The sequence below is a fragment of the Sus scrofa genome, chromosome 2, assembly GCF_000003025.6.
Source record: "Sus scrofa isolate TJ Tabasco breed Duroc chromosome 2, Sscrofa11.1, whole genome shotgun sequence".
NCBI lineage: Eukaryota > Metazoa > Chordata > Mammalia > Artiodactyla > Suidae > Sus > Sus scrofa.
This window is the reverse complement of record NC_010444.4, coordinates 47,060,793-47,087,845: the sequence shown is the minus strand read 5'-3', so window position 1 is coordinate 47,087,845 and position 27,053 is coordinate 47,060,793. Positions and strand designations below refer to the sequence as shown.

Here is a 27,053-nt window from a genome sequence, read left to right as displayed (position 1 = left end):
TGCTTAAAGAAGGGTTCCTCCCTCTGCATAATCACAGTGGTTGACAGTCAATCTGGAAGTTGTCCTCTAGCAATAGACATAAGATATAGAATCAGTTTGAGTTCTGAAAGTCAAAATTTCTTTCCAAGGATGAAACAGAGGATGAAGACCTTTAGACTTCTAGACCTTACAGAGAATTCTAGAAAAACCAAGTTGCATCATTGAGATGAATGTCTTCATCAGTGAGCTGTAGACCTGCTGAACCCTGAAAGCTGGATGCTTTCCTCAGAAGAGTGATGATCTCTCTACGTAATGGGTGACAGAATGACAAGGGCCCTAAAGCACTGGAAAGGCAAAAGCACTTGCCATTGTGTTTTTTGTTTTTTTCAAATTTTTTGGCACAGGCTTTCAAGTTATAACCTCTGACCTCTGTTATGGACCTGGGTTCATCTGGCGGTATCTGGGGTCAGGTCTATTCCCCACTTGTGGATTTATGGTCCTTTGAACGGCAAGAATTCAGTTCAACCAAAGTTATTGAATGCCCAGGCACCAGGCTAAATGAAATGTCTTAAGTTCCATATTTATTTCTGTCAGCATTAAAAAGAAGTCCTTGTATGTTCTCATTCTCATCCTAATGTAGCAAATGATGTTTATGCTCAGAGAAGGCAAACATAATAAAACTTGTCTGTTTGAACATTTATTTTGTATGTGTAAGATGTATACATACATATATTACACATACTACACACACGCACATATATTAAGCATAGTAGATTTTAGTAAAAACTATAATTTTGTGCTCATTTGTATAATAATACTATAATAATCATGCTAGTAATAGTAAAAAAAATCATGATATTTACTGAATATCCCAGATATTTCCCAAGTATTCTGCATAGGGCTTGACCTGCCTTATCTTATTTACTTCTTATTATGTCCATACGAGGTAGGCATTAAATCATTTTCTCCGCTCTGAAGAGGATACTGAAGTTTAGATAGTTGAATGACACAGCAAAGCCCACACAGCTCAGCTGGGATTTTTTTTTTCTTCTTCTTCTTAGGGCCGCTCCTGCAGCATATGGAAGTTCCCAGACTAGGGGTTGAATCAGAGCTACAGCTGCTGGCCTACACCACAGCCACAGCAACACGGGATCTGAGCGGCCCTTGCAACCTACACCATAGCTCACAGCAGTGCTGGATCCTTAACCCACTGAGTGAGGCCAGGGATTGAACCTGCATCCTCATGGATCCTAGCTGGATTCATTTCCACTGTGCCACAGTGGGAACTCCCCGAGCTGGGATTGGATGCCAGCTTTGCATGACTCCTGGGCCCAGTGTTCCAACTGCTGCTGCCCCCCTCAGAAGAGTCTCCTGAATGTTCCAATCACTGCTTCTCCTTTCTCTGGTATCTGAAACCTGAAATTGACAAGATCTAGACATCTATTTTAATTGCATCAATTTTGAATATTCTATATTCTACTAGAATATAGTCTAGGCACACCGAGAACTCAGTGGTATTAATGATGCATTTGTACAAGCAAAGCACGGTAGGGAAAGGAAGCAATCATCATTGCAGAAGCTTCTCTTGGGTATTGTGGTTCTAGAAGCTAAGCAGTGGTTTGTTCGGAGAGGGCAGAACCTATGAGAATATTTTGCAAATTTCAACTGTATTTTTCACAGACATATTTTATCTTCTTGGTTTTTGCAGGAGAGGAAGACACTTCGAAGAAGAAGGAAGCTGGAAAAAGCAACAAAACAATTGGTTAAGCAAGAAGAATTGAAAAGACTTCATAAGGCTCAGGTGAGAAAACAAACTTGAGATGAGAGTGGGTCTGGGATCCTGGGAATCTGGATCTGGAAGCCCTTTGGAAATCGGTCCTGCACGGGGGAAAGCGGGCTGGGGAGAGATCAGCCTCTCTTCTCTGAGCGGCCAGGCTTGCAGCTCTTGGAAAGGCCCTGGCTCCGTCCCTGGTGGGACTCTGGGGCCTGGAGAACCCAGGTATTGAGCTGGCTTGCTCCCAGCTGCCTGTCCATCTGCAGCCTCGTGTTCTGCAAAGGGAGCTGGAACGATAGCCAACATCCGCCTCGGGAATCATCCCAGGCCCTGACTGCCACATAACAGTGGCCTTAGCTTTGTCCTCCGCCAGGACACAACCTCCCCTGACTTTCTAACCATGTCTTCAGAACTGACAACCACTGGGGCTAACTTTCTTCCAAGGTTAGCTGAACACACACACATCTAGCATCCTGCTCTAGATTTCCTGGCCTGATTGTTGACTCCAAACATTTCTGCACAAGTTGATCTGCCCTCCTTGGTCACAGACAGGCAAAATGAGGCAGAAAGTCAAGGCACCCCGCTCCCAAGAGACCCAAAGCCTGGCATTGAAAAATAGTTGGGTTTTACCAACAAAGGACTTAAAGGGCCGCTGGTGTTAATCCAGTGTGCCCTTACATTGGTTTCTCAGTGATTTGCCTTATCTGACCTTGTCATCCTACAAGTTTTTCCCACAAGGAAGAAGTCATTTAATCCAACCTCCTTTACCTCAGGGACTGCCTTCGGAGGCGCCCCTTTCATCTTGCAGATGGGGAAAATTCCCGTCAAGTCCCGCTGTCCATCCTCCACTTCTGAACAGGCTGTCTTGACACATCTCAACTCTTCCTTCTGAGAACGAGATTAAGTCCTTATGACATGGACAGGCAAACGCAGCCATTTCCCTTCCTTATATTTGTACTCCTGACAGTAGGCAGTGATAACAGAAGGATTACAAATGGTCTTTCGAGTCCTCTTTGCTAGCAGCCATAGCAGCCCTTTTTAATCCGTGAGATGTTTCTCCTTTAGTTTCCAAAGAATGAGCACTCCATCCATCAGTTTGGGCTGCCAACATACCGTAGACAGAGTGGCATAAACCTCAGACATTTATTTTCTCACAGTTATGGAGCCTGGAAGTTCATGATCAAGGTGCCCCCTGTGTTGGTTTCTAGGGAGGACTCTTCCTGGCTTGTAGAGAGCTGCCTTCTTGTGTCCTCATGTGGCCTTTTTTCTGTGCACATGCAAAGCAAGAGAAAAAGAGAGCGAGCAAGCTCTGGTATCTTTTTCTTTTCCTGTAAGGACACTCACTAGTCCTGTTGGATTAGGGTCCACTTTTTTTTTGGTCTTTTTGTCTTTTTGACATTTTCTTGGGCCACTCCCCCAGCATACGGAGGTCCCCAGGCTAGGGGTCTAATCAGAGCTGTGGCCACCGGCCTACACCAGAGCCACAGCCACGCAGGATCTGAACCACGTCTGCGACCTACACCACAGCTCACGGCAACACCGGATCCTTAACCCACTGAGCAAGGCCAGGGATGGAACCCGCAATCTCATGGTTCCTAGTCAGATTCATTAACCACTGAGCCATGACGGGAACTCTGGGCCCACTGTTAATGACCTCATTTAACCTTCTTTACCTCCTTAAGGGCCCTTTCTCCAAACATAGTCACTTCAGGAGTTAGGACTTCAACATATGAACTGGTTCGGGGGCGGGGAAGACTGCTCAGTCCATAACAATTACATAGCCATAATTACAAAGTCATCAGGAATAAAGTCATTTAAACTTCCTTTAGCATTTCCCTTCCTTTAGCATTTCTACACTGTGCCACCAGGAGACACATCTATAAAGATAATTACCTTTAAAAGAGAGACAAAGAGGAAGAGGGTGTAAAACTACAAGCAGTTTTAACTCTAATGCTCTCCCCCTTTCCTTTCCTCCCCCCCCCACCCCCGACTTTTTAGGGCCACCCATATGGAAGTTCCCAGACTAGGGGTTGAATCAGAGCTACAGCTGCCAGCTGTACACCACAGCCAAAGCAACTGCAGGATCCTAGGCACGTCTGTGACCTACACCCCAGCTCACGGCAACACTGGATCCCTGACCCACTGAGCGAGGCCAGGGATCAAACCTGCATCCTCATGGATTCTAGTCATATTCATTTCTGCTGTGCCACCAAGGGAACTCCTACAAGTAGTTTTAGCTAGAATACCCATCTATTTGAAATTTTCTGTTTGGGGCTTAAGCACTCTCAGCTGAGACAAGAAGCCAGGTGGCTGCTAGGTCCCTACCTACCACCTGCACCCCCTTGCTCAGGACTCTTCATGGGAGTTGGAGGTTCCTCAGCAGCTATACTCTGCATCCAGGGGAGTCTTAGAAAGAGATGGACGGAGTTTCCATCATGGCTCAGCAGAAACAAATCTGACTAGCTTCCATGAGGACATAGGTTCGATCTCTGGCTTCACTCAGTGGGTTAAGGATCCAGTGTTGCCGTGAGCTGTGGTATAGGTCGCAGACATGGCTTGGATCTGATGTTGCTGTGGCTGTGGTGTAGGCTGGCGGCTACAACTCTGATTCGACCCCTCGCCTGGGAACTTCCATGTGCCGCAGGCGTGGCCCTAAAAAGACAAAAAAAAAAAAGAAAGAAAAAAGAAAAGAAAAGAAAGGAAGAGGTGGAGTTAAGGGGAAAGGGGAGTGAGACTGAGCTGACAGGAGGCGGAGGAGGATGAACACACACATTCTACCTGCCCAAACAGCTGCCACTTCTTTGAATATACCTGGGCTGCCAGGTGCAAAGTCTGTTCTGCCAAGAGAGGTGCCTTTTGGCAGGCCGTGTTTCAAAGCAGAGGAAATTGTTGGGGATGAACAAAATGTACCTAGGAAAGGTTTTCCCTTGTTTTTCCTTCCTAAAATACACAAGAGAGAAATAGCTAGTAGGGGAAATAAACATGTAAATGCAAACCCAGTCATGACCCCAAGCCTTGATAGGTGCCTTGTGGTTCGTCTAAGGAGGATGTACCTTAATGGGATAAACATCTCTGTCTTGTCTTCGTAAACTGCCAGTAACAAAGCCAGCGTACACATCCATGGACAGTGAAAGGCTCCGCAGTTGTCAGTTCGTAGCGCAGGGCAGGAGGAGGACAAACCCAGGCAGAGATACCTAGCCCCAGGAGCTGGCTTGGGTCTCCTGCTCCAGGCCAGCTCTTTGGGAGGTGTCTGCTGGTTCTTCTTGGGAAGATGGAATATAAGCATGCTCTGTATTTGTCCCCAGAGAGCCTATCCTACTCTGAGTGGTGGCTGCAGCCCCAGAGGCTATGCCATGGCCATAGCAGAGGCTGAAGCTCCACGGGGTCCAGGAGGCATGAGGGCTGCCTGCCCAGGCCAGCCCAGCCACCTCTGCCTGAGAACACATCTGTGTGATTGGCCTGGTCAAAGGGGACTGTTTGAATGTCTCCTTGGAGGCAGACTGAACTGACACACAGACCCCTTGCTTTATGTTTTCATCCTAAAGAAGGGAAGTGTCAAATTCTAGTTGCTTGGGGGAATTCAGAGGTTCTTACCCAGTCAGTTGAGGAGGTAGCATCACACAGGAAGGGGCTTCTTCCTCTTGGAAAGGAAGTGGCAGAATCGGCCCCCTTGTGTGACTCTACATCAAGAGTTCCCATGTAACATCTGATCCTGGCATTGCAGGCCATCCAGAGGCAGCTGGAGGAGGTGGAAGAGCGGCAGAGGGCTTCTGAGATCCAGGGCGTGAGGTTGGAGAAGGCGCTGCGAGGAGAAGCAGGTAGGCTCCCCACAGGCAGATGTGGGGCAGCGGGCTTGGGTCTGGGTCTGCGCTCTGAGCATAGGGCTGATCTAACCATCTGGACAAAACAGTGAGACCTTGTCACCGGCTGTGGAACTGTCCACACGGACACACGGTGCCAAGTCCACAACTGCTTCCCACTTTTCAAAATCAAACTGGTCACCCAGTTTGAAATTCCCAGGGCATTGGTGAGCCTGTGGGCCTTGGATTTCTGGTCTGTCCCATCTCTCTTCTGTATCGTGAATATTCTTTGCAATTCAGGGGTTAAGATAAATTCAGGAGAAACAGTTGAGGGTACAAGCAGCGTTGGTAGTGTTTCAACGCTCAGTCTTGGAGTCAAAACCCTGGTTTCTCCCTTTACCAGCTGCATGCAGGGCCTTGAGCCAGTCATATTCTAAACCTTCGTGCAATTTTATTTTCTCCTCTAAAATGCCGATAATAATGGTTTCCTATCTTATAGAGCTGAAACAAAGATTAAAGGAGTTCCCATCGTGGCTCAGCAGTAACAAGCCTGACTAGTTTCCATGAGGATGTGGATTCAACCCCTGGCCTCATTTAGTGGGTTAAGGATCTGGCATTGCCGTGAGCTGTGGTGTAGGTCGAAGGTGCAGCTCGGATCCCACGTTGCTGTGGCTGTGGTGTAGGCCAGCTGCTATAGCTCCAATTATATATATGGTATACATATATATATATATATATGATATATGTATACCATATATATGTAATGAAATTAGATTAGCATATTGCCTAGCACAAGGTAAAGCAATGAATGGTAACCATTCTACCGACAGCTTCAGACTCTTAGATGTAAACAGAATTCATCTGGTGGAGGCCTATCAGTGCTGGACGTGGAAATAGTGGGTCTATAACGATAAGCATGACGTTTTCTGCCTTTGAAAGGTTTGTGGTCTCTTGAGGAACACAGGCATGTAAATAAATAAACCACAATACAGGAGGATGAGTGCTGTGATGGGAAGAAGCACCAGGGTGGAATGAGGAGAGAATCGTGAGCTCCCTAACTGATCCTGATGTGGGGGGGAGCAGTCAGGCTCATCCTTGGAAGGGGTGCTCTGCTAAGATGAGAAACAAAGGAATAGGAGGTAACCAGGGAGATGAAGAGATTGTTCAGGCAGAGGGAACCCTTCCTGCAAAGACCAAACATGAAAAAACCTGAATGCCTTAACACATGAGTCAGCAGAGAGGTTTTGTTTTGTTTTGGTTTGGCTTTTGTGTCTTTTTAGGGATGCACCTGTGGCAGGTGGAGGTTCCCAGGCTAGGGGTCCAATCGGAGCTGCAGCTGCTGGCCTGCACGCAGCCACAGCAACACGGGATCTGAGCTGCCTTGGCAACCTACACCACAGCTCATGATTAATGGGTTAACACAGGATCCTTAATCCCCTGAGTGGGGCCAGGGATCAAACCTGCATCCTCATGGATACCAGTCAGGTTCATTAACCACTGAACCATGACTGGAACTCCCAGCAGAGGGTTTTGAGTGAGGGATGAAGTTGAAAGAAATCTATATTTTTTTTGGAAATCAACCAGCAGCAGCGTGGCAAGTGAATTGGAGTTAGTGCTGGGTGGTATCTCTCCATCTCTCTCTCTCTCTCTTTTTTTTTAATCCTTTATTTATACATTTATTTTTTCTACTGTACAGAATGATGACCCAGTTACACTTACATGTATACATTCTTTTTTTCATATTACATGTTCCATCATAAGTGACTAGACAGAGTTCCCAGTGCTACACAGCAGGATCCCATTGCTAATCCATCCCGAAGGCAACATTCTGCATCTATTTACCCCATGCTCCCAGTCCCTCCCACTCCCTCCCCTTCCCCCTTGGCAACCACAAGTCTATTCTCCAAGTCCATGATTTTCTTTTCTGTGGAAAGTTTCCTTTGTGCCATATATTATATTCCAAATATAAGTGATATCATGTGGTTTTTGTCTTTCTCTTCCTGACGTGCTTCACTTAGTGTGAGAGTCTCTCGGTCCATCCATCTTGCTGCAAATGGCATTATTTCATTCTTTTTTATGGCTGAGTAGTATTCCATTGTCTGTATATACCACATCTTCCTAATCCAATCATTTATCAGTGGACATTTGGGTTGATTCCATGTCTTGGCTATTGTGAATAGTGCTGCAGTGAACATGCGTGTGCATGTGTCTTTTTTAAGGAAAGTTTTGCCCGGATATATGCCCAAGATTGGGATTGCTGGGTCATATATGGTAGTTCTATGTATAGATTTCTAAGGTACCTCCATCCTGTTCTCCATAATGGTTGTACCAGCTTACATTCCCACCAACAGTGTAGGAGGTTTCCCTTTTTTCCACACCCTGTCCAGCATTTGTTATTTGTGGACATATTAATGATGGTCATTCTGACTGGTGTGAGGTGGTATTTCATGGTAGTTTTGATTTGCATTTCTCTAATAATCAGTGATGTTGAACATTGTTTCATGTGCTTGTTGGTCATCTGTATATCTTCCTTGAAGAAATGTCTATTCAGGTCCTTTGCCCATTTTTCAGTTGGGTTTTTGGATTTTTTGCTCTTGAGTTGTATAAGTTGTTTGTATATTCTAGAGATTAAGCCCTTGTCAGGTGCATCATTTGAAACTATTTTCTCCCATTCTGTAAGTTGTCTTTTTGTTTTTCTTTTTGGTTTCCTTTGCTGTGTAAAAGCTTGTCAGTTTGATTAGGTCCCATTGGTTTATTTTTGCTCTTATTTCTGTTGCTTTGGGAGACTGACCTGAGAAAACATTTGTAAGGTTGATGTCAGAGAATGTTTTGCCTATGTTCTATTCTAGGAGTTTGATGGGGTCTTGTCTTATATTCAAGTCTTTCAGCCATTTTGAGTTTATTTTCGTGCATGGTGTGAGGGTGTGTTCTAGTTTCATTGATTTGCATGCAGCTGTCCAGGTTTCCCAGCAATGCTTGCTGAAAAGACCGTCTTTTTCCCCTTTCATATTCTTGCCTCCTGTGTCAAAGATTAATTGACCAAAGGTGTCTGGGTTGATTTCTGGGTTCTCTATTCTGTTGCATTGGTCTGTCTGTCTGTTTTGATACCAGTACCACACTGTCTTGATGACTGTGGCTTTGTAATATTGCCTGAAGTCTGGGAGAGTTACAACTCCTGCTTGGTTTTTGTTCTTCAGAATTGCTTTGGCAATTCTGGGTCTTTTGTGGTTCCATATAAATGTTTGGATTGTTTGCTCTAGTTCTGTGAAAAATGTCATGGGTAATTTGATAGGGATTGCATTGAATCTGTAGATTGCTTTGGGTAGTATGGCCATTTTTACAATATTAATTTTTCAAACCCAGGAGCATGGAATATCTTTCCATTTCTTTACATCTTCTTTAATTTCCTTGATTAATGTTTTATAGTTCTCGGCATATAAGTCCTTTGCCTCCTTGGTCAGGTGTATTCTCAGGTATTTGATTTTTTGGGGTGTAATTTTACAAGGTATTGTATTTCTGTATTCCTTTTCTAGTATTTCATTGTTAGTATGTGGAAATGTGACTGATTTCTGAATGTCATATCCTGCTACTTTGCAGAATTTGTTCATCACTTCAAGTAGTTTTGGGGTTGAGTCCTTAGGGTCTCCTATATATAGTATCATGTCATCTGCATACAGTGACAGTTTTACCTCTTCTCTTCCTATTTGGATGCCTTTTATTTCTTTTGTTTGTTTTATTGCTGTGGCTAGGACTTCCAATACTACGTTGAATAACAGTGGTGAGAGTGGGCATCCTTGTCTTGTTCCAGATTTTAGTGGGAAGGTTTTCAGCTTTTCTCCATTGAGTATTATATTTGCTGTGGGTTTGTCATAAATAGCTTTGGTTATGTTAAAGTATGTTCCTTCTCTAGCCACTTTGGTAAGAGTTTTTACCCTGAAGGGATGTTGGACTTTGTCAAATGCTTTTTCTGAATCTGTTGAGATGATCATGTGGTTTTTGACTTTTCTTTTGTTAATGTGGTGTATGACATTGATTGATTTACGTATGTTAAACCATCCTTGTGAACCTGGGATGAATTCCACCCTGGTTGTGGTGTACTATCTTTTCAATACGTTGTTGGATTCGGTTGGCTAAAATTTTGTTGAGAATTTTTGCTTCTAAATTCATCAAAGATATTGATTAATAGTTTTCTTTTTTGGTGGTATCTTTGTCTGGTTTTGGAATTAGGGTGATGATGGCGTCATAGAATATCTTTGGAAGTGTTCCTTCTTCTCTCTCTTTTTTAAATATATATTTTTTTCTTTTTAGGGCCACACCCATGGCATATGGAAGTTCCCAGTCTAGGGGTTGAATTGGAGCTCCAGGTGCTGGCCTATGCCACCACAGCAATGCCAGATCTGCTCCGTGTCTGCGACCTACACCACAGCTCACAGCAATGCTGGATCCTTAACCCACTGAGTGAAGCCAGGGATCGAACCTGTGTCCTCATGGATCCTAGTCAGATTCATTTCTGCTGAGCCACGACAGGAACTCCCATCTTTTAAAAATAAATTTTGTTGAGTATAGTTGATTTACAAAGTTTTATTAGTTTCAAGTGTACAGCAAAGTAAATCAGTTATACATATACATATATCCATCCCTTTTTAGATTCTTGTTCTGTCTTTTTTTTTAAATGGAAGTATAGTTGATTTACAGTGTAGTGTTAGGTTCAAGTATACAGCAAAGTGATTCAGTATACTAGGGGTATTGTCTCTTTCACTTTCTGATGTGATGTCTTTAGCCTGCTATATTTTGGGTATAAAGTGTGAAGAAGCAGACCCTGAAGACACATCTCTCTGTGTGCAATCATGTAAACAACATAGAGAAAGGCCAGGACTTCCACTCTGTTAAAAGTCGTTATCTGAAGAGTTCCCATTGTGGCACAGCGGAAATGCATCCGACTAAGAACCATGAGGTTGCAGATTCGATCCCTGGCCTCACTCAGGGATTAAGGATCCGCCATTGCCATGAGCTGTGGTATATAGGTCACAGATGCGGCTCAGATTCCAAGTTGCTATGGCTGTGGTGCAGACCAGCAGCTGTAGCTCTGATTTGACCCCTAGCCTGGGAACCTTTATGTGCTGCAGGTGCAGCCCTAAAATAAATAAGTGAATAAATTAAAAAGTTGTTATCTGAGAGCAATGGTACGAGCAGGCACAAACCTGGATTTTGTGAAGCCTTAAGCTCATACAGTCATGCAAGCCACATCATGGCTCTGTTCCCAGAGCCTTGCAAGGGCCCATCCATGTGACCAGCCCTGTAGTTCCAGCTTCAGCTAACTGCATGGTCATTGTCTCTCTGGAAACTTTGGAGTCTGATTTTATCCCTCCAGGCCTCAGGTTCTGTGCTTGTAAATCTGGAGTGATATTCATACCTATTCCTTGAGTTTTTGGTGAGGATTGGTTAAAACAATATATGTGGAAGCCCTAGCACAGTGCCTGGTATGGGAGAGATGGTGAATGCATATGTGTTCCTTTTCTTACTGCAATGCTCTGTACATTTCCCTGCAAATCCACCCATCAGGAGTAGGATTCTTAACAAAAATGCAAACTGTTTCTTGCTGCTTGAAGTGAGAGTCGCTGCCTGTCTCTAGAACTATTGTCAGGGCTTTCAATACAGTGAAAAGTTTGTCATATTCCCCATCAAGAAGGCTCTGGCACTTAACTTTAGGAATCTGCTGATTTCAGCAAGAGCCTTAGAAATGAAAAAGATAGACCAGCCAAGCTAGGAGATATTTCAGTTTACAGGAGGCAGTGTGATGTGGGGAGGGGGGTAAGTAAAGTAAAATTATAAGCATCAAAGAGCCCCATGTTCAGGTGTTCCATTCATGGCTCAGTGGTTTACGAACCTGACTAGGGTCCATGAGGATGCTGGTTCAATCCCTGGCCTCTCTCAGTGGGTTGGGGATCTGACGTTGCCTTAAGCTGCAGTATAGGTCACAGATACGGCTCGGATCTCACGTTGCTGTGACTGTGGTATAGGCCGGCACCTATAGCTCCAATTTGACCCTTTGCCAGGGAATTTCCATATGCCACAGGTACGGCCCTAAAAAACAAACAAAAAACAACAACAACAACAAAAAAAAAAGCACAATTAAAAAGAGCCCCATGTTCAGATTCCGTTCCATTGCATTTAGAATGTGTGATTTGGGGAGAATCACTTAACCTCTCTAGCCTCAGATTCCTTATGTGAAAAATGTAGCTAATAACCCTCACATTACCAGGTCAGCTTGAGAATTAAGGGTATTGGTGGGCCAGGAATGTCCCAAGAGTGCCCACCGCATTGTAGGCATTCAATAAATGGCTACCTGATCATCTTTTTCAAAATATTATTAAATAGCCACACACACTCTCTAAAGAATTAAATCTGATCTTTAGCTGCTTGACATTTAAATCTAGAAACCAGATTTTTAGAGCTTCTGAAACCTCCCTCACCCTCAATGTAAAGAAAGGATATTTTATCAGCTAAAGAAACCTGGCCAGTTTATGGTGTTTTTCAAAGGTGTGTTCGCCTGGCCAGAAGATGGATTCTGTTCATTCCCTTTATATCCTCGGTAATTTAATTCCCCTGTTAAGTTTATGGGCCTTTTTCTCCTTGATTGTCCTTGTGTGGGTGACAGATGCAGATCAACAAGGGGCAGGATACTGAGGGAGTCAAGTCACACGCAGCGGCCCCAATGGAAACCGAACAGAAGATTCGCAAACCAGGCATCGAAATTAATACACTCTAACTTGTAATAACATTTGTGCAATAATAATATTCCTTTGCAGTTTAATATTCTACTCAGCCCCTTTAAGAGATTGCCCTGGTGCTTAATGAATGACCGATGCTTATTAGGTTAAGTTGTATTTGAGCCGGCTTGGGCTGCTCTGGTTCAAGTGATTTAATGGGAATTATTTAATAGGTATTATTAGGATAATTAGAAAATGATCACAGTTAGGCAATAATATTGAGCTATAGAGCTTGTGAATAACCAAATTTAGAGACAGGCCTGAAAACATGCGTCGTCTGCGACAGTTATGCAAGTCTCCTCTGATAATGATGTGTGCGCCAGCCTGAAAGGGTCTTTTGTTCCTAGGAGTTATTCATTAGGCGGGCATTGAATTGGAGGAACATGCGGGGGTGCAGGACAGAGGGCAATGATGGCTGATGAGCAAAATGAGGCTTTGATGAGCTCCTAATTGTCGTGACAACAATTCCTGCTTTCTCTTTTTCCAACAGTCAGAAATAAGCTCTCCCACCCCCAGGAAGGCTTTTCCCCCATTTTGTCAAGGCAAGGGAAACAAAGAAAAACAAAAATCCACCCCAGATGATAAGTCATGTTCTGTAGTGTGGGGCGTGTGTGTGTGTGTGTGTGTGTGTTATGGACGGATGTCCTTGACAAAGGGAATGAATTCTCTTGATGGTCCTGGCTGCCCAGAGTAAAGGACCACAAAATGCAGTAGCCTGATTGCTCTGAGCGTTACCCTCTGTGGGATGGTCAAGTCAAGCTTTGCAGCCACATAGACTCTTCTTGGTCAAGCGCAATTACCTATTGGTTTGTTGGTTGTCAACGTGGCGGTCAGGGTTATGTGTCAGGGTTACAGAATTCCCCAGTTTACCAAGAGACCACCATTCAAATTTAGATGAGGTAGATAACAGAATCTGCTTTCCTTCAACACCTGGAGACAGGTAAAATCGGATGAACACTGAGATCAACTTTGAGGGAGAAAGGATGAGTCCCCAGACAGGGGGTAGGGGCGGGGTGGGAATTATTCCTCCCTTATACCTTTACCAACTTTGGAGAAGGTTTACCAGTTGTTTGCCTGCAATGAGCTTCTTGCTTTTTTTTATTTTTTTTATTTTTTTTAACAAGAGCAAGTAGCTTTTCCTTCACACAGATAAGGAGTTTACAAAGAAATAGCAGGATGTTTGAGGCTGCCAGCAGGTGGCAGCAGGAACACACATTATGACAAGAGAAATTGCAATGAACCCTAGCCAGGAAGAGGGAAGTAGTCACTTGTGATGGAACATGATGGAGGATAATATGAGAAAAAAAAAAAAATATATATATATTCTTTTTCATATATATTTTATATAATATGGGTCACTTTGCTGTACAGTAGAAATTGACAGAACACTGTAAATCAATGATAATGGAAAAAACGAAAACCACAAAAAAAGAGGGATGTAGTTGGACTTACACTCTGTGGTTTTTGTCTTGCCTGCTGCTAAGAACAGAAGAAATAATAATTTCCTAGATAATGCTAGGTGTCCTGAAAAGAACACAGATATTAGAATCAGTCACTCCTGAATTTGAATCCTGATGCCGTTCCTAGACAATGGCCAGGGTAATAAGACTCTGAAGTTGGTAGCTAAGCAATCAAGGAATTTGGATGGGTTTGCCACATGCTAACATATACATGCGAGTATACGTTGCCCTGTATCTAAGTGCCATGGTGTGACCTGATAGGCCCAGATGGCAACTGTGCACAGTTGGATTGTGCCATAGCAGAGGAACTCAAGGCTGAGAGCTCAGCATCTTATAGGAAGCAGGCAAAAGCCAGCCCCCTTTCTCAGGAAGCAAGTAGTCCACTTGGCCGGTTGCAGGAGTGGCTCAGGGTCACAGGGTGGCTAGGCCTTGCTATTTGGCACACTCAGCAAAGACACACAGGGACGCTCAAGGTTTAGGGCAGGCTGCTTTGCTCAACAAATGTCAATAATCCATTTATTATGCGTTCACTTCTGTTTCTAGCCTCAGTAGCCACCTGGTAGGGGAGTGGCCTAACAGAGATGGGCCCAGTGAGGACAAGACTAAGATTTTCTTTCTGAAGACTTGGGTGCTCTCCATTGCATAGATTCTAAAGTCATTTGAGACGTCAAAATTATGTGCTCTGGCAATCACTTTATACACAGAAATTTCCCATGAGAGCAGCAAGAAATACATTCTATATCACAAGTTAATACATATAAATATATAATTGAATACAAAGTTTTAAGGAATAATATTGAATTTTGCTACATATAAAAGACTGGTACTTTTCTTTTGTCTCATTTTTAGTGCTTGTTATTATCCATAAAGTTAATTTTTCAACCTTCAGTTTAAAAAAACCACTGTCATAATGACCTTACCTGAAAAAGTATTTTAAACCAAATGGCCACCTCAGCAAAGGATACAAAATGCGATTCCTAAGAAATGTGGAGTGGCAGGATAGTGGCCTAGATGCTAGAAAAGCCCATTCACTAAAACAAGAGACTTGAAAACATTTCTAGGCTTGTAAGTAAGTGAGAAAAATATCTCAGGACCAAGAAAGAGAAGGGAAAGAAGAAAGGTATGCTGAAATCTACATGTTCCAGGAAGGAAGCAAACACAAAAACAGAAGTCAAGGGCTGCCTTGAATCTAACAAAGAGTAAGGGAGCTAACCTTGCGATCCCTGCATTAAAACAGGTGTCTAGCATTCCAAAACCAATTTTAGATCCTTTATGAAAGAAGCTATGCCTAGGTTTAGGCTCTCAGGATTCAGATTAAGTTCAGTAAACTAGGAGCGTATAGTAATAACAATAAAATCACCCAAAACACAGGGAAGTGAGTCACTATGAATGAGAGCAAAATCAACAAATTTAAATAGCCAAGAACTTCAACTATATTAATTATAAAATGGAGCATATACTATGTCTCTGTGTGAAACACTGAAAGAAGTAGATTACATGCAAACATGAGCAGGCAGGGGAGTTCCCTTTGTAGCCCAGGAGGTTAAGGACCCAACATCATCTCTGTGAGGATGCATGTTTATTCCCTGGCCTCACTCAGTGGGTTAAGGATCCAGCATAGGTTGCAGATGTTGTTTAGGTCTGCTGTTGCAGTGGAATAGACCACAGCTGCAGCTCTTATTTGACCTCTGGCCTAGGAACTTCCATATGCCACAGGTGTGGCCATAAAAAGAAAAAAAAAATGAGCAAGCAGAAAAACAAAAGTGAACAGGCGGCATCACCTTAACCTCAACCAATCATAACCATAATCAAACTAATATCATGAGCTTCCTGCTGTGATGGACAAGAAAGATACATCTTCACTTATGCAGCATCTGAGCCAGAAATACTTACCTTGAATTTAACCATAAAAATACAATTTGACAAATTCTAATTGAGAGACAATCTGCAAAATAATTGATAAAAGTCAATGACATTTAAAAAAAAGAAAGAGAGAGGAATCTAGTTAACTGTTCTAGATGAAAAGAGACTAGAGAAACAACTACATATAAGGCTTATTACTTTAGGTTTAAATTTTTTCAAATGAAAAGAGTGCTGTGACCAGGGATTTTGTTTTTTAAATAACCAATTAAATTGAGAGTTTACAGCTAAAAAATATGTTCACTGATACTAAAAACTCAATGAATACACTAAACAGTTGCTTAGGCACAGCAGAAGAGAGAATTAGTGAATTGGACAATGCACCTTACCAAATCAACCAGAATGCAACACATGAGTAGAAGGAGATAGAAAATAGGAAAGATTAGCTTGTAGACATAGAGGATAGAATGATAAGGTCTGGTATATGTTCAACTGAAGTCCCAGAAGGATAGCCTAGAGAAAATTAAGATTGGGTATTATTTGAAGAGATAATGGCCGAGGTACTGAGCAAAGGATTTAGAACAAAGTCTGGCACCAGATGCATGGTATATGAGTGTTAGCTTTATCCCCGCCCCCTCAAAGTGAATGAAAGGCATGAATCTACAGATATAAGGAGCCTAAGATACAGAAATCGGGATAAATTTAAAATAAATCCATGCTTACCTAGGCAAAATAAGGTGAAAATGTAGGACAGCAAAGACAGATAACCTTAAAGTGGATAAAGAGAAATAATTTTTTTTTTAAATTTTTAAAAAGGAATTTTTTTTTTTTTTTTAATACTAACAGCTCTCTTCTCAACAGCAATAATGGATGTTAGGTGACAATGGAATAATAATTTCAAAAGCCTGAAAAAAACCACTTCAACCTAAACAGTGTACCAAGGAAAACTATATTTCAAGACCAAGAGCACAATAAAGAATTATTCAGTTAAAAATAAAAAAAAGATTGACAAAAAAAAAAAAAAAAATCCAGCAAATACATTTAAGGGGGAAAAAAGATAAACCTAGAGGGATAATCTTAAATATTCAAGAATAAATTGTGAATGCAAAAAACAATAAATATGTAAGTAAAGCCAATAAACATTGTCAGTATAAAAATAATATGAAGTTTTCTAAAGATAAAACTAAAATGCTGGACTAAAATGGACATAAGCTATCAGTGGAATGATTAGAAATGAAGTGTTCCAAGGTCCTTATGTTGTTTAAAAGGAGATTAAAATGTTAAGTTTAGACTTTGTTAGAGTTTTAAAAATACTTTTTTAAATTTTAAGCATAATTACAAAAAGAATAGAAAAAGAAATTTAAAAATACTTTTTAAAATTTTAAGCGTAACTACAAAAAGGGGGAAACAAGGAAGAAGAAATAAGAAAAAATAATCAACCAAACAAAATCCTAAACACAATTCTAAATAGAAATTAAAAAGCATTAAAAAAAATAAAAAGCGCAATGAAAGATGGTAGACACAAGTCTAAATATCTCAAATAATAGAAAAGTTAACAAACAAAACAATACCTACTTATATGCTATTTTGCAAACACAGATAAAACATAAATAAACAGAAATGTTTAAAGTAAAATGATGGCAAGTATATACTAACTAACTAAATTAGAGTAATGATATTAAAAGCAGATAGCTTTTAATACCAAAATCATGATTAGCAATAAACAGGGTGCTATGTAATTTTTAAATGATCAACTCACCAAGACAATGCAACAATTTTAAATGTTCAAAATATTGGCTCTAATAGCTTCAAAGTATGTAAAAGAAAATTAAAAAAAAAAAGATAAAAGTTTAGAGAGAAATTTCTGTTATCATGGCAATGGAGATATTAGTACATCTCTCAATTAATGAGAATCAAACATACAAAATATTACTATTAATTTGAACATTGAAGTAATAACTTTAATTTAATGGACATGTATAAACCCTGCACCTTCAAATTAGAGAATGCATTTTTTTAAGTTTGCATGATGATTTATAAAAATCGACTGTATTAATTCATTAAGTAAATCTCAGAAACTCTATATTAATACAGACCACATTCTATAGTACAATGTAATTAAGTTAGAAATCAATAACCAAAAGGAGTTCCCGTCTTGGCTCAGTGGTTAACGAATCCGACTAGGAACCATGAGGTCGCGGGTTCGGTCCCTGCCCTTGCTCAGTGTGCTAAGGATCCGGCATTGCCGTGAGCTGTGGTGTAGGTCGCAGACGCGGCTTGGACCCCTTGCTGTGGCTCTGGTGTAGGCCGGTGGCTACAGCTCCGATTAGATCCCTAGCCTGGGAACCTCCATATGCCAGAGGAGCAGCCCAAGAAATGGCAAAAAGACAAAAAAGAAAAAAAAAAAAAAAGAAATCAATAACCAAAAGCTATTCTCTTTTAGAAAGAAGAAAAGATATGAAAGGTATTTCATTTAGAAAGTTAAAATATACGTTTATCATGGATCAAAGAAAAAATCAACTATCTTTAATTAATTATTGGAAATTTAAAATATATTAAATATAGGAGTTCCTTTGTGGTTAAGGATCCGGCATTGTCACTGCAGTGGCTCAAGTTCAATCCCTGGCCTCGGATTTTCACATGCCGTGGTTGCAGACAAAAGAGAGAGAGAGAGAATATAAAATATACTAAATATGAAAAGGAAAACAAAACTCATGGGATGCAGTGAAAATGGTCCTTAGAGGTAATCCTTTAAATACTTTTAGTAGAAAAAAAAGACTCAAAATTAATGAACTAAATATCCAACTTCATTTAGAAAATGAAAACAAAATTAATCTAAAGAAAGAAGATAATAAATACACAGCAAATATACATGAAATAGAGAATAAAGTTAAAATAGAGAGGCTCAAGCAAGCCAAGTGTTCATTGGAAAGACTAGTAAAAGACTAAAGGCAGAAGTTTTAAATTGATTTTTAAAAGTAAGAGAGAAGAAATAAATCAGGAGTGAAGAAGGCAGACATAACCATAGATACAGCAAAGAATCAAAAAGATAACAGACTGTAATGGACATTTAATCCAATTAATTTTAAAATTTGGCAATCTAAGGGTGACTTAATCATTATATTAACAAATTAAAGATAAAAACCATATGGTCTTTTCAACAGAAGAAGAAAATATCATGTGACAAAATTCAACACTCATTTGAGATAAAACTTTAGCAAGAAAAAGAAAGGATAGAACTTCTTTTGCTTACTTGAAGCTTAATTTTTTGTTATCTAAGTTTCAGGTGTACGGTGTTATAATCTGATGCCTGAATACACTTCAAAGTGATCTCCATACAGTTACCATCCATTACCATACAGTAGACTCCCTTCACCCACCTCAACCACTTGCTGTCTGATGACCACCAATCTGATCGTTGTATCCATGACCTTGTTTCTGTTTTATTTCTTTGTTTGTTTTGTTTTTTAGATTCCACATATGAGTGAAATCATGTAGTATTTATCTTTCTCAGTGTGACTTATTTCACTCAGCATAATACCTTCAAGTTCCATCCATGTTGTCACAAATGTCAGGATTTTGTTCTTTTTTTATGGCTAACATTCCATTCGGTATATATACCACACTTTTTTTTATCCATTTATCCATCAGTGGACATAGGTTGTTTCCATATCTTGTCCGTTGTAAATAATGCTACAATGGTTGTATAGAGTGCATATATCTTTTTAAATTGCTCTTTTACTCTTTGTATAAACACCCGAAAGTGAAAATTCTGGGTCTGAACTTTCTTAATTTGAAGGAAATCTTCCAAAACCCTATAGCAAACATCGTTGTTTAATTGTAAAATATTAGAAGCATTTCTTTTTCTTTTTCTTTTTTTCCTTTTTTTTGTTTTTGTTTTTTTGTGTTTTTATGCCTGCTGCATGCAGAAGTTCATGGGCCACAGATCGAACCTGAGCCACAGCAGTAGCAGACCCTAGCCAGTGCACTAAGACGGGATGAAATGGCACAAGGTTTGGAAGGGAGGAAGCAAATTTTTGTCATTTCCAGATAATGGAATTAACCACATGGAAAACCCAAAGGAATATACAGATTAAAAAATAATAATAATAAAAGCCTATATCACATAATTGGAAAAAAGATCAAAATAGAAAAATCAATTGCATTTTCTTATCTCAACATTAGTTTCTAGAAAATGAAATAACAAACAAGATATCACTTACATTAGCATAAAAACATAAGATGCCTGCAAATAAATCTAACAAAAAGTGTGCACACCTTTTATAGAGCCAATTTTAATATTTTACTAAAAGCCACCAAAACACCCAAAGGTAATCTCACATATATGAAACTTGATATAAGCCAGCCAGCAGTAGCACTGCAGTTCACAGGAAATAAGTGATTCTGGGACAATTGGTTTTTCATACAGGAAAAAAATGAAATTGAACTGTATCTTAAGCCATATACTCAGTGTCATAAAATTAAAGACTTTAATATGAAAATGAAACTTGAGAAGTTCCCATGGTGGCTCAGCAGATTGAGAACCCAATCCTGTCACTGTGAGGATGAGGGTTCAATCCCTGGCCTCATTCAGTGGGTTGAGGATCTGGCGTTGCTGCAAGCTGAGTCATAGGTCACAGATGGGGTTTGGATGGGTGTTGCTGTGGCTGTGGTGTAGGCCTGCAGGTGCAGCTCCAATTCAACTCCTAGCCCAGGAACTTCCATATGCTGCAGGTGCGGCTATAAAAAGAAAAAAAAAGGAACTTGAAAAGTTAAGAACCTTTTTGACCTCAAGGTGACAGTCTATAGATATCATAGAAGGAAAGAAAAAAATAATTCACAAATTTGGAAAACATATTTGCAACAAATATAACCAAGAAAGAATCAGTATTCCAGAATATATAAAGAACTCTCACAAATCAATAAGAAATAGGCAAACAACTTAATATAAAAATAGGTAAATAGCATAAATATCCATTTCACAGATGAATACTCATTAGTAATTAGGAAAATACAAATTCAGACAACAATGGGAAAGTATTTTAAATTATCAAACTCAGGAAGTTCCCACTGTAGTGCAGTAGAAACGAATCCAAATAATAATCCACGAGGATGCAGGTTCAGTCCCTGGCCTCATTCAGTGGATTAAGGATCCATTATTGTTGTGAGCTGTGGTGTAGGTCACAGACACAGCTCAGATCCTGCATTGCTGTGGCAGTGGCATAGGCTGGTAGACTAGTACCCCTAGTCTGGGAACTTCCATATGCCACAGATGTGGCCCTAAAAAAAGAAAAATAAATAAATAAATTATCAACCTCAGACATGACACCATGAAACTCCTAGAAGAAAACATAGGCAAAACATTCTAAACCCTATAAATGTTCTATTAGGTCAGTCTCCCAAGGCAGTAGAAATAAAAACAAAAATAAACAAATGGGATCTACTCAAACTTATAGCTTTTTCATAGCAAAGGAAACCATTTAAAAGGAAACGACAACCCACAAAATGGGAGAAAGTAGTTGCAAATGGTATAACTGACAAGGGCTTAATCTCCAAAAAAAAAAAAAAAAATCTGAACAAGTCAACAACAAAAAAATATATAGCCCAATTGAAAAATGGGCAGAAGACCTAAATAGACATTTCTCCAAAGAAGACATAGGGATGGCCACTAGACACATGAAAAGATGCTCAATGTCACTAATTATTAGAGAAATGAAAATCAAAACTTCAGTGAAGTACCACCTCACGACCTTCAGACTGGGTCATCATTAATAACTCTACAGATAACAAATGCTAGAGAGGGTGTGGAGAAAAGGGAACCCTCCTTAACTGTTGGTAGGAATGTAAATTGGTACAACCACTGTGGAAAACATTATGGAGGTTCCTCAGAAAACTAAAAATAGAGCTACCATATGATCCAGCAATGCCATTCCTGGATATATATCCAGACAAAACTGTAATTCAAAAAGATGTATGTACCCCTATGTTCATAGCAGCACTATTCACAGTAGCCAAGACATGGAAACAACCTAAATCTCATGACAGATGAATGATTAAGAAGATGTGGTATATATATATATATATATATATATACACACACACACACACACACACACACACACACACACACACACACACGCACACAATGGAATACTATTCAGCCACAGAAAAGAGCAAAATAATGCCATTTGCAGCAACATGGATGCAACTAAAGATTATCATACTAAGTGAAGTGAGTCCGAAAGAGAAAGACAAATGACGTATGTTATCACTTATGTGTAGAATCTAAAATATGGGACAAACAGAGTTCCCATTGTGGCTCAGTGGCTTACGACCCCAACTAGCATGCATGAGAATGCGGGTTCCATCCCTGGCCTTGATCAGTGGGTTAAGGATCTGGCATTGCCATGAGCTGTGGTGTAGGTCACACAAGCAACTTGGATCCCGCCTAGCTGTGGCTGTGGTATAAGTCAGTAGCTGCAGCTCCAATTTGACCCCCTAGCCTGGAAACCTCCATATGTCATGAGTACAGACATTAAAAGCAATTAATTAATTCATTCATTATGGTGCAAATGAACCTATCTACAAAACAGAAATGGACTCAAAGACATAGAGAACAGTTGCCAAGGGGGAGGAGGGAGGGAGTGGGAAGGACTGGGAGTCTGGGGTCAATAGATGAAAAATATTACATTTAGAATGGAAAAACAATAAGGTCCTGCTCTATAGCACAGTGAACTATATCTGATTTCTTGGGATAGGCAATAATGGAAGATAATAGAAAAAGAATGGATATATCGGGTCACTTTGCTATACAGCAGAAATTGGCACAGCATTGTAAATCAACTGTACTTTAATTAAAAATAAACAAATTATCAAACTATTAAACCTGTTAATACTAAGTATCTGGCAAGGGTGAGGAACAATAGTTTATTCAATTTTTTTTTTTCTTTGTCTTCTTAGGGTCACACCCTCAGCATATGGAAGTTCCCAGGCTAGGGGTTAAATGGAGCTGTAGCCAGTGGCCTACACCACAGCCACAGCAACAGCAACAGCAGATCTGAGTGGCATCTTGACCTACACCACAGCTCATGGCAACGCTGGATCCTTAACCCACTGAGCGAGGTCAGGGATCAAACCTGTGTCCTCATGGATGCTAGTTGGATTCCTTCCGCTGAGCCACAATGGGAACTCTGATATTATTCAATGTTAGTAGGAGTGTAAACAGCCACAACTCTTTGGAAAACAGTTTCACTTTGTGCTGTAAAACTGAACATTTGCATACCTGCTACTCAAGTATTTCATTCCCTAGTAAATGTTCCAGAGAAACTCTTGCCCATATGGACCAGAAGACATATACGAGAATGTTCCCAGTCGCATCATCATAACAGAAAACCACTAAGAACAACCTAGCTACCCATTAACAGGAAAATGGATAAATTGTGGTATAGTTGACTATGGATATACAACTGATATATTATACATATAGCAGTGAAAATGAATGTACCACATAGAGACATTTTAAAAACATAGAATTTAAAACAAGCAAACTGCAGAAGATTACCTCTACTATATCATTTCAACAAAATTCAAAAGCAGGAAAAAAATCATCAAGAAAGGCAAAAGCAAAACAAAACAAAAAGCTGTTTAATAAAGGAAGGACTAGAATTTTTGCTTTTCAGCTGCAGCCTCTAGCTCCCAGAATGGAATCATAAACTGCCCTCCAGTATCTCAGCTTTGCCAAGACTGAATCAGGCCAGACCCCCAGTTGAGCTTTCCAGATTATCACCATCATGTGTAAAGAGCCTGTGGGAAGTGAATGTACCCAGAGCACTGGGTACAGAAGGCCTGGCTAGAGATGTACATGAAATAGGCTCGTGAATGAGCATAGGAGCTAAGAGCTGACCAGAGGCCGGATAACGAGAGGCAGGGGCTGGAACCCAGCCAGACTGAGGGAGATGCTCGCATGCTGCTACCGAGGGTTCTGGCTGTAATTACTCTAAGGCCCTTTCATGCTCCAGATCATCACTGAGGATGTTGAGGGCATTGACAAAATTGCCACAAAAACCAAATTAGGATTTTGCTTAGATTCTAAGGAGGCAGGAAATCACATCTAAGGAATTAAATAATTGTAAACCAGAGAGCGAAACAAGACTCACCTTGGAAAAGCCACACACCAAGACCCAATCAGAGAAGCTTTCAGCATCCCCTGACAAAAGGCAATGGTTAAAAAGCCATGACTTCAATGCATGGATTGTTCATTTATTGTTATCATCCATTGAGAAAAAAAAATTGGGGGCCATTATGTCAGTGTTGTGGGGCTAGATGATTTGAACTTGATTGTGGGGGGTTATTGAAGAATTTCAGTAGGGAGTGACAAAATTTGCTTTGCTTTTTTTGAGAGCTCACTTAGGGGAAAGTAGGTCAATTTACATGACGCCATCAATCAAATGTTGTTTTGTGTTGTGTTTCGATTAGTTCACCTAAGCAAGTGGAATCTTGTGTTTTGTCCAAGAGAGAACACATATGAGGACCAGGAGCAAAGGAAGAAGCAGTCTTTGGTGGCCACGAGCCGGGGTGGCTGTGAGGCTTAGGTAACCAGGCTCTTCTGTTCACAGCCAGAGGCTTCTCACCTTCTGGCCCCACTGTTCCAGCGGCGACTGGGTTTCCAGATGTAGGAGTCACATCCCTGCCCTGGAAGAGCTTTCAGTTTAGCAGCCCCACAGAATCAGCTGGAGATGTGGGTGAGCACACCGTCCGTGCAGCCACAGCACCTCTAGTCTTCCCAAGCAAGTGCCGATGAACCAGCCAGCCATAAAACCTTTCCATCTACGTGGACACACACACACACAAAAGCATAATTATTTAAGAGATGTATGAACCTCAAGTGAACTTACCTGATAAAGTTCAGCCATGTGTGATCAAGTCCAGGAGTGCACTCTAGCTGAGTTTTAAAGACATACAGTAAATACCCCACATGGTGCTGAAGAACTAGACACTGGAAGAAATAACAATAAGAAAATGGTCCGTGGCTCAGCGGCTAATGAACCTGACCAGCATCCATGAGGACACAGGTTTGATCCCTGGCCTCACTTAGTGGGTTAAGGATCCAGCGTTGCCATGAACGGTGGTATGGGTCGCAGACGAGGCTCAGGATCCCACATTGCTGTGGCTGTAGCATAGGCCGACAGCTACAGCTCTAATTCAACCCCTAGCCTGGGAACTTCCATATGCCTTGGGTAAGGCCCTAAAAAGAAAACAGAAACAAAAACCAAAAAAGGTCCAGTTTATTGAATGTTGACTACATACTGTACTAAGCATTTTGCATGCATCATCTCATTTAATCCCCACAACCAGTTTATGACCCAGGGACTCTGATCACCCCTGTTTTTCAAGGGAGGAGACTGAGGCAAAGAGAGGTGAGATTACTTGACCAAGGTCACACGTTTGCAAGTGGCAGAGCCAGGTCTGATTGATCTCCAAGCCCACTCCCTCTGCCACTTCACACTCCGGCCTCTATGGTGAGGGGCACTGCTTGAGATTTCATTAGGACTTACAAGGAAGCTATATGCTAGGAAGCATTGCTGGGCTTGAGAGCAAGGCAAGTCTGGCCTAGGCACGGAGTTGCTTGCATCCAATGCTTCGAAAAAGTAGATTCCTTAGAAATCTGCCCTTGGTTCCATGTTCAAAGGCCCTTGCAAGGTGATCTTGACTATTGAGGAAAGGAAGACTCTAAAAAATGCACTGTAGGCTATAAAACTGCAAACTATTTCCATTCAAAAAAAGTAAATTAAACCGACTAATTCCATTCCACCTGTGTTTGTTGAGTACAGTGTCAATAGAAATCAATGAGGCTGCACAGGGAACTCTCTAATGTAGCAGATTTTAGAAGGACACACAAGAAAGATTGAAAGAGGGACACAGAGTACTGGATAAAAGTCTGGCTCAGGCTGTAGCAAATAACATAGCAAAGAGGCTAAATCTGAGAAACAACAACAACAAAAATACTCTCAAGACAGCAAAAGAGTGCTGTTTCTTTTGGATTGAGAACAAGGTAAGGATAGACCCAGTGCTAAGGCAGATGGTATCATGTTACAGGATTGGGGAAAGGCAAGATTTTCTACTCTCAGCTCTTCTGTTTTCTTTGTCAAGGAAAATGGTCCTCAATCTAGAAATGTTAAGCAAATACAGAGATAAAGAAATTGAATCTGGATGGGTAAGAAAAACAGGAGAGCAGTGAATTCAGGTTTGTCAGTCTAGGTGAAAGATGATACATACACACAGAGAGTAGTGTCTTAGATGTGATGTTACTTCATCAGAAGTAGTTAGTTGATTGAACCAAATTAACCCCCAGTGTTGAAATAACTTACAGATAGAAACTCAGTCCTTGAAAACTCAGAAAGAATTCTAGAACCAAAAGATGAGTATGCTTTCTACCTGTCACGTGAAAAAGAAACATGATTTCTGGTCCTTGTCAAAATCCTGGAAAGGATTATTGAAGAAATTGTGAATATTGAGAAAGAAATTTAGAGATGCCTCAGGAACCACTGGGATTTACTTAGAAACTATAGAAAACAAATGTGATTTTCTTTCCTGGGTGGTGCTGTGAGGTTTGTAGGGCGGATGGACTCAGCAGGTTTTGTGAAGCTTGGTTTCAGGAAATTATTTTGTTATTAAAGTTTTTTTACGAGAACCTAATGGACAAGATATAAAGACGTGGGCTGGACGATGCCAGCTGGGTGCCATGCATTTCAAGTTTATAGAAAAGTCTCACCTGAAGGCTGAGAAAGGTCCCTAATGGGCTAGAGGACTCTGTTCCTGGTCCAGTCCCATCTAATGTGTTTTTTGTTTTTTTTCCAATATCACGTAAAGGTACAGGATGCCCTTTTAACAATTCTCCCGAATTTAGGAGAAATGTATCAGATAGATAAAACACCCCAAAGACTTTCCCTTGATGGAATAAACTAGATGATATTTAACAGGACAGAGATAAAGGCTTAAATTAGGTTAGAAAATATCAGTTGCACAAATAAAACACGAAGACATCAGACTTCACCACCACCAGTATGGAAAGACCAGATTTGATTGCAAGTTAGCCTAAGCTAGGTGAAGGCACAGCTGCTAAAGAGATTTCTGCAATCCCAGGACCCAGGGTGAGGTGCGAGGGGTGGTGGTCTCTCCACTCTGGGCTGTTGATATTTTGTTTGATTCTGGACTCTCCTTAAGATATGTCCTGGAAGGGCCCCACCATGGTGCAGCGGGTTAAGTATCCAACTGTCGTGGCTCAGGTTACTGCAGGGGTGCCGGTTCAATTCCCAGCCCAGCATAGTGGGTTAAGGGATCTGGCAACACCAGCGCAGCTGTGGTATAAATTGCAGCTGTGGCTTGGATTCAGTCCCTGGCCTGGGATCTT

At 41.0% G+C, this 27,053-nt stretch overlaps 1 protein-coding gene across 1 annotated transcript in view; it reads left to right on the top strand.

Annotated features, from left to right (window-relative positions):
• Positions 1-27,053, top strand: part of MICAL2 (microtubule associated monooxygenase, calponin and LIM domain containing 2) — a 259,613-nt gene that overhangs the window by 214,242 nt on the left and 18,318 nt on the right. The window contains 2 exon segments of the mRNA XM_021083313.1: positions 1,688-1,780; positions 5,478-5,571. Of these exon segments, the coding sequence (XP_020938972.1) occupies positions 1,688-1,780; positions 5,478-5,571 (187 nt within the window).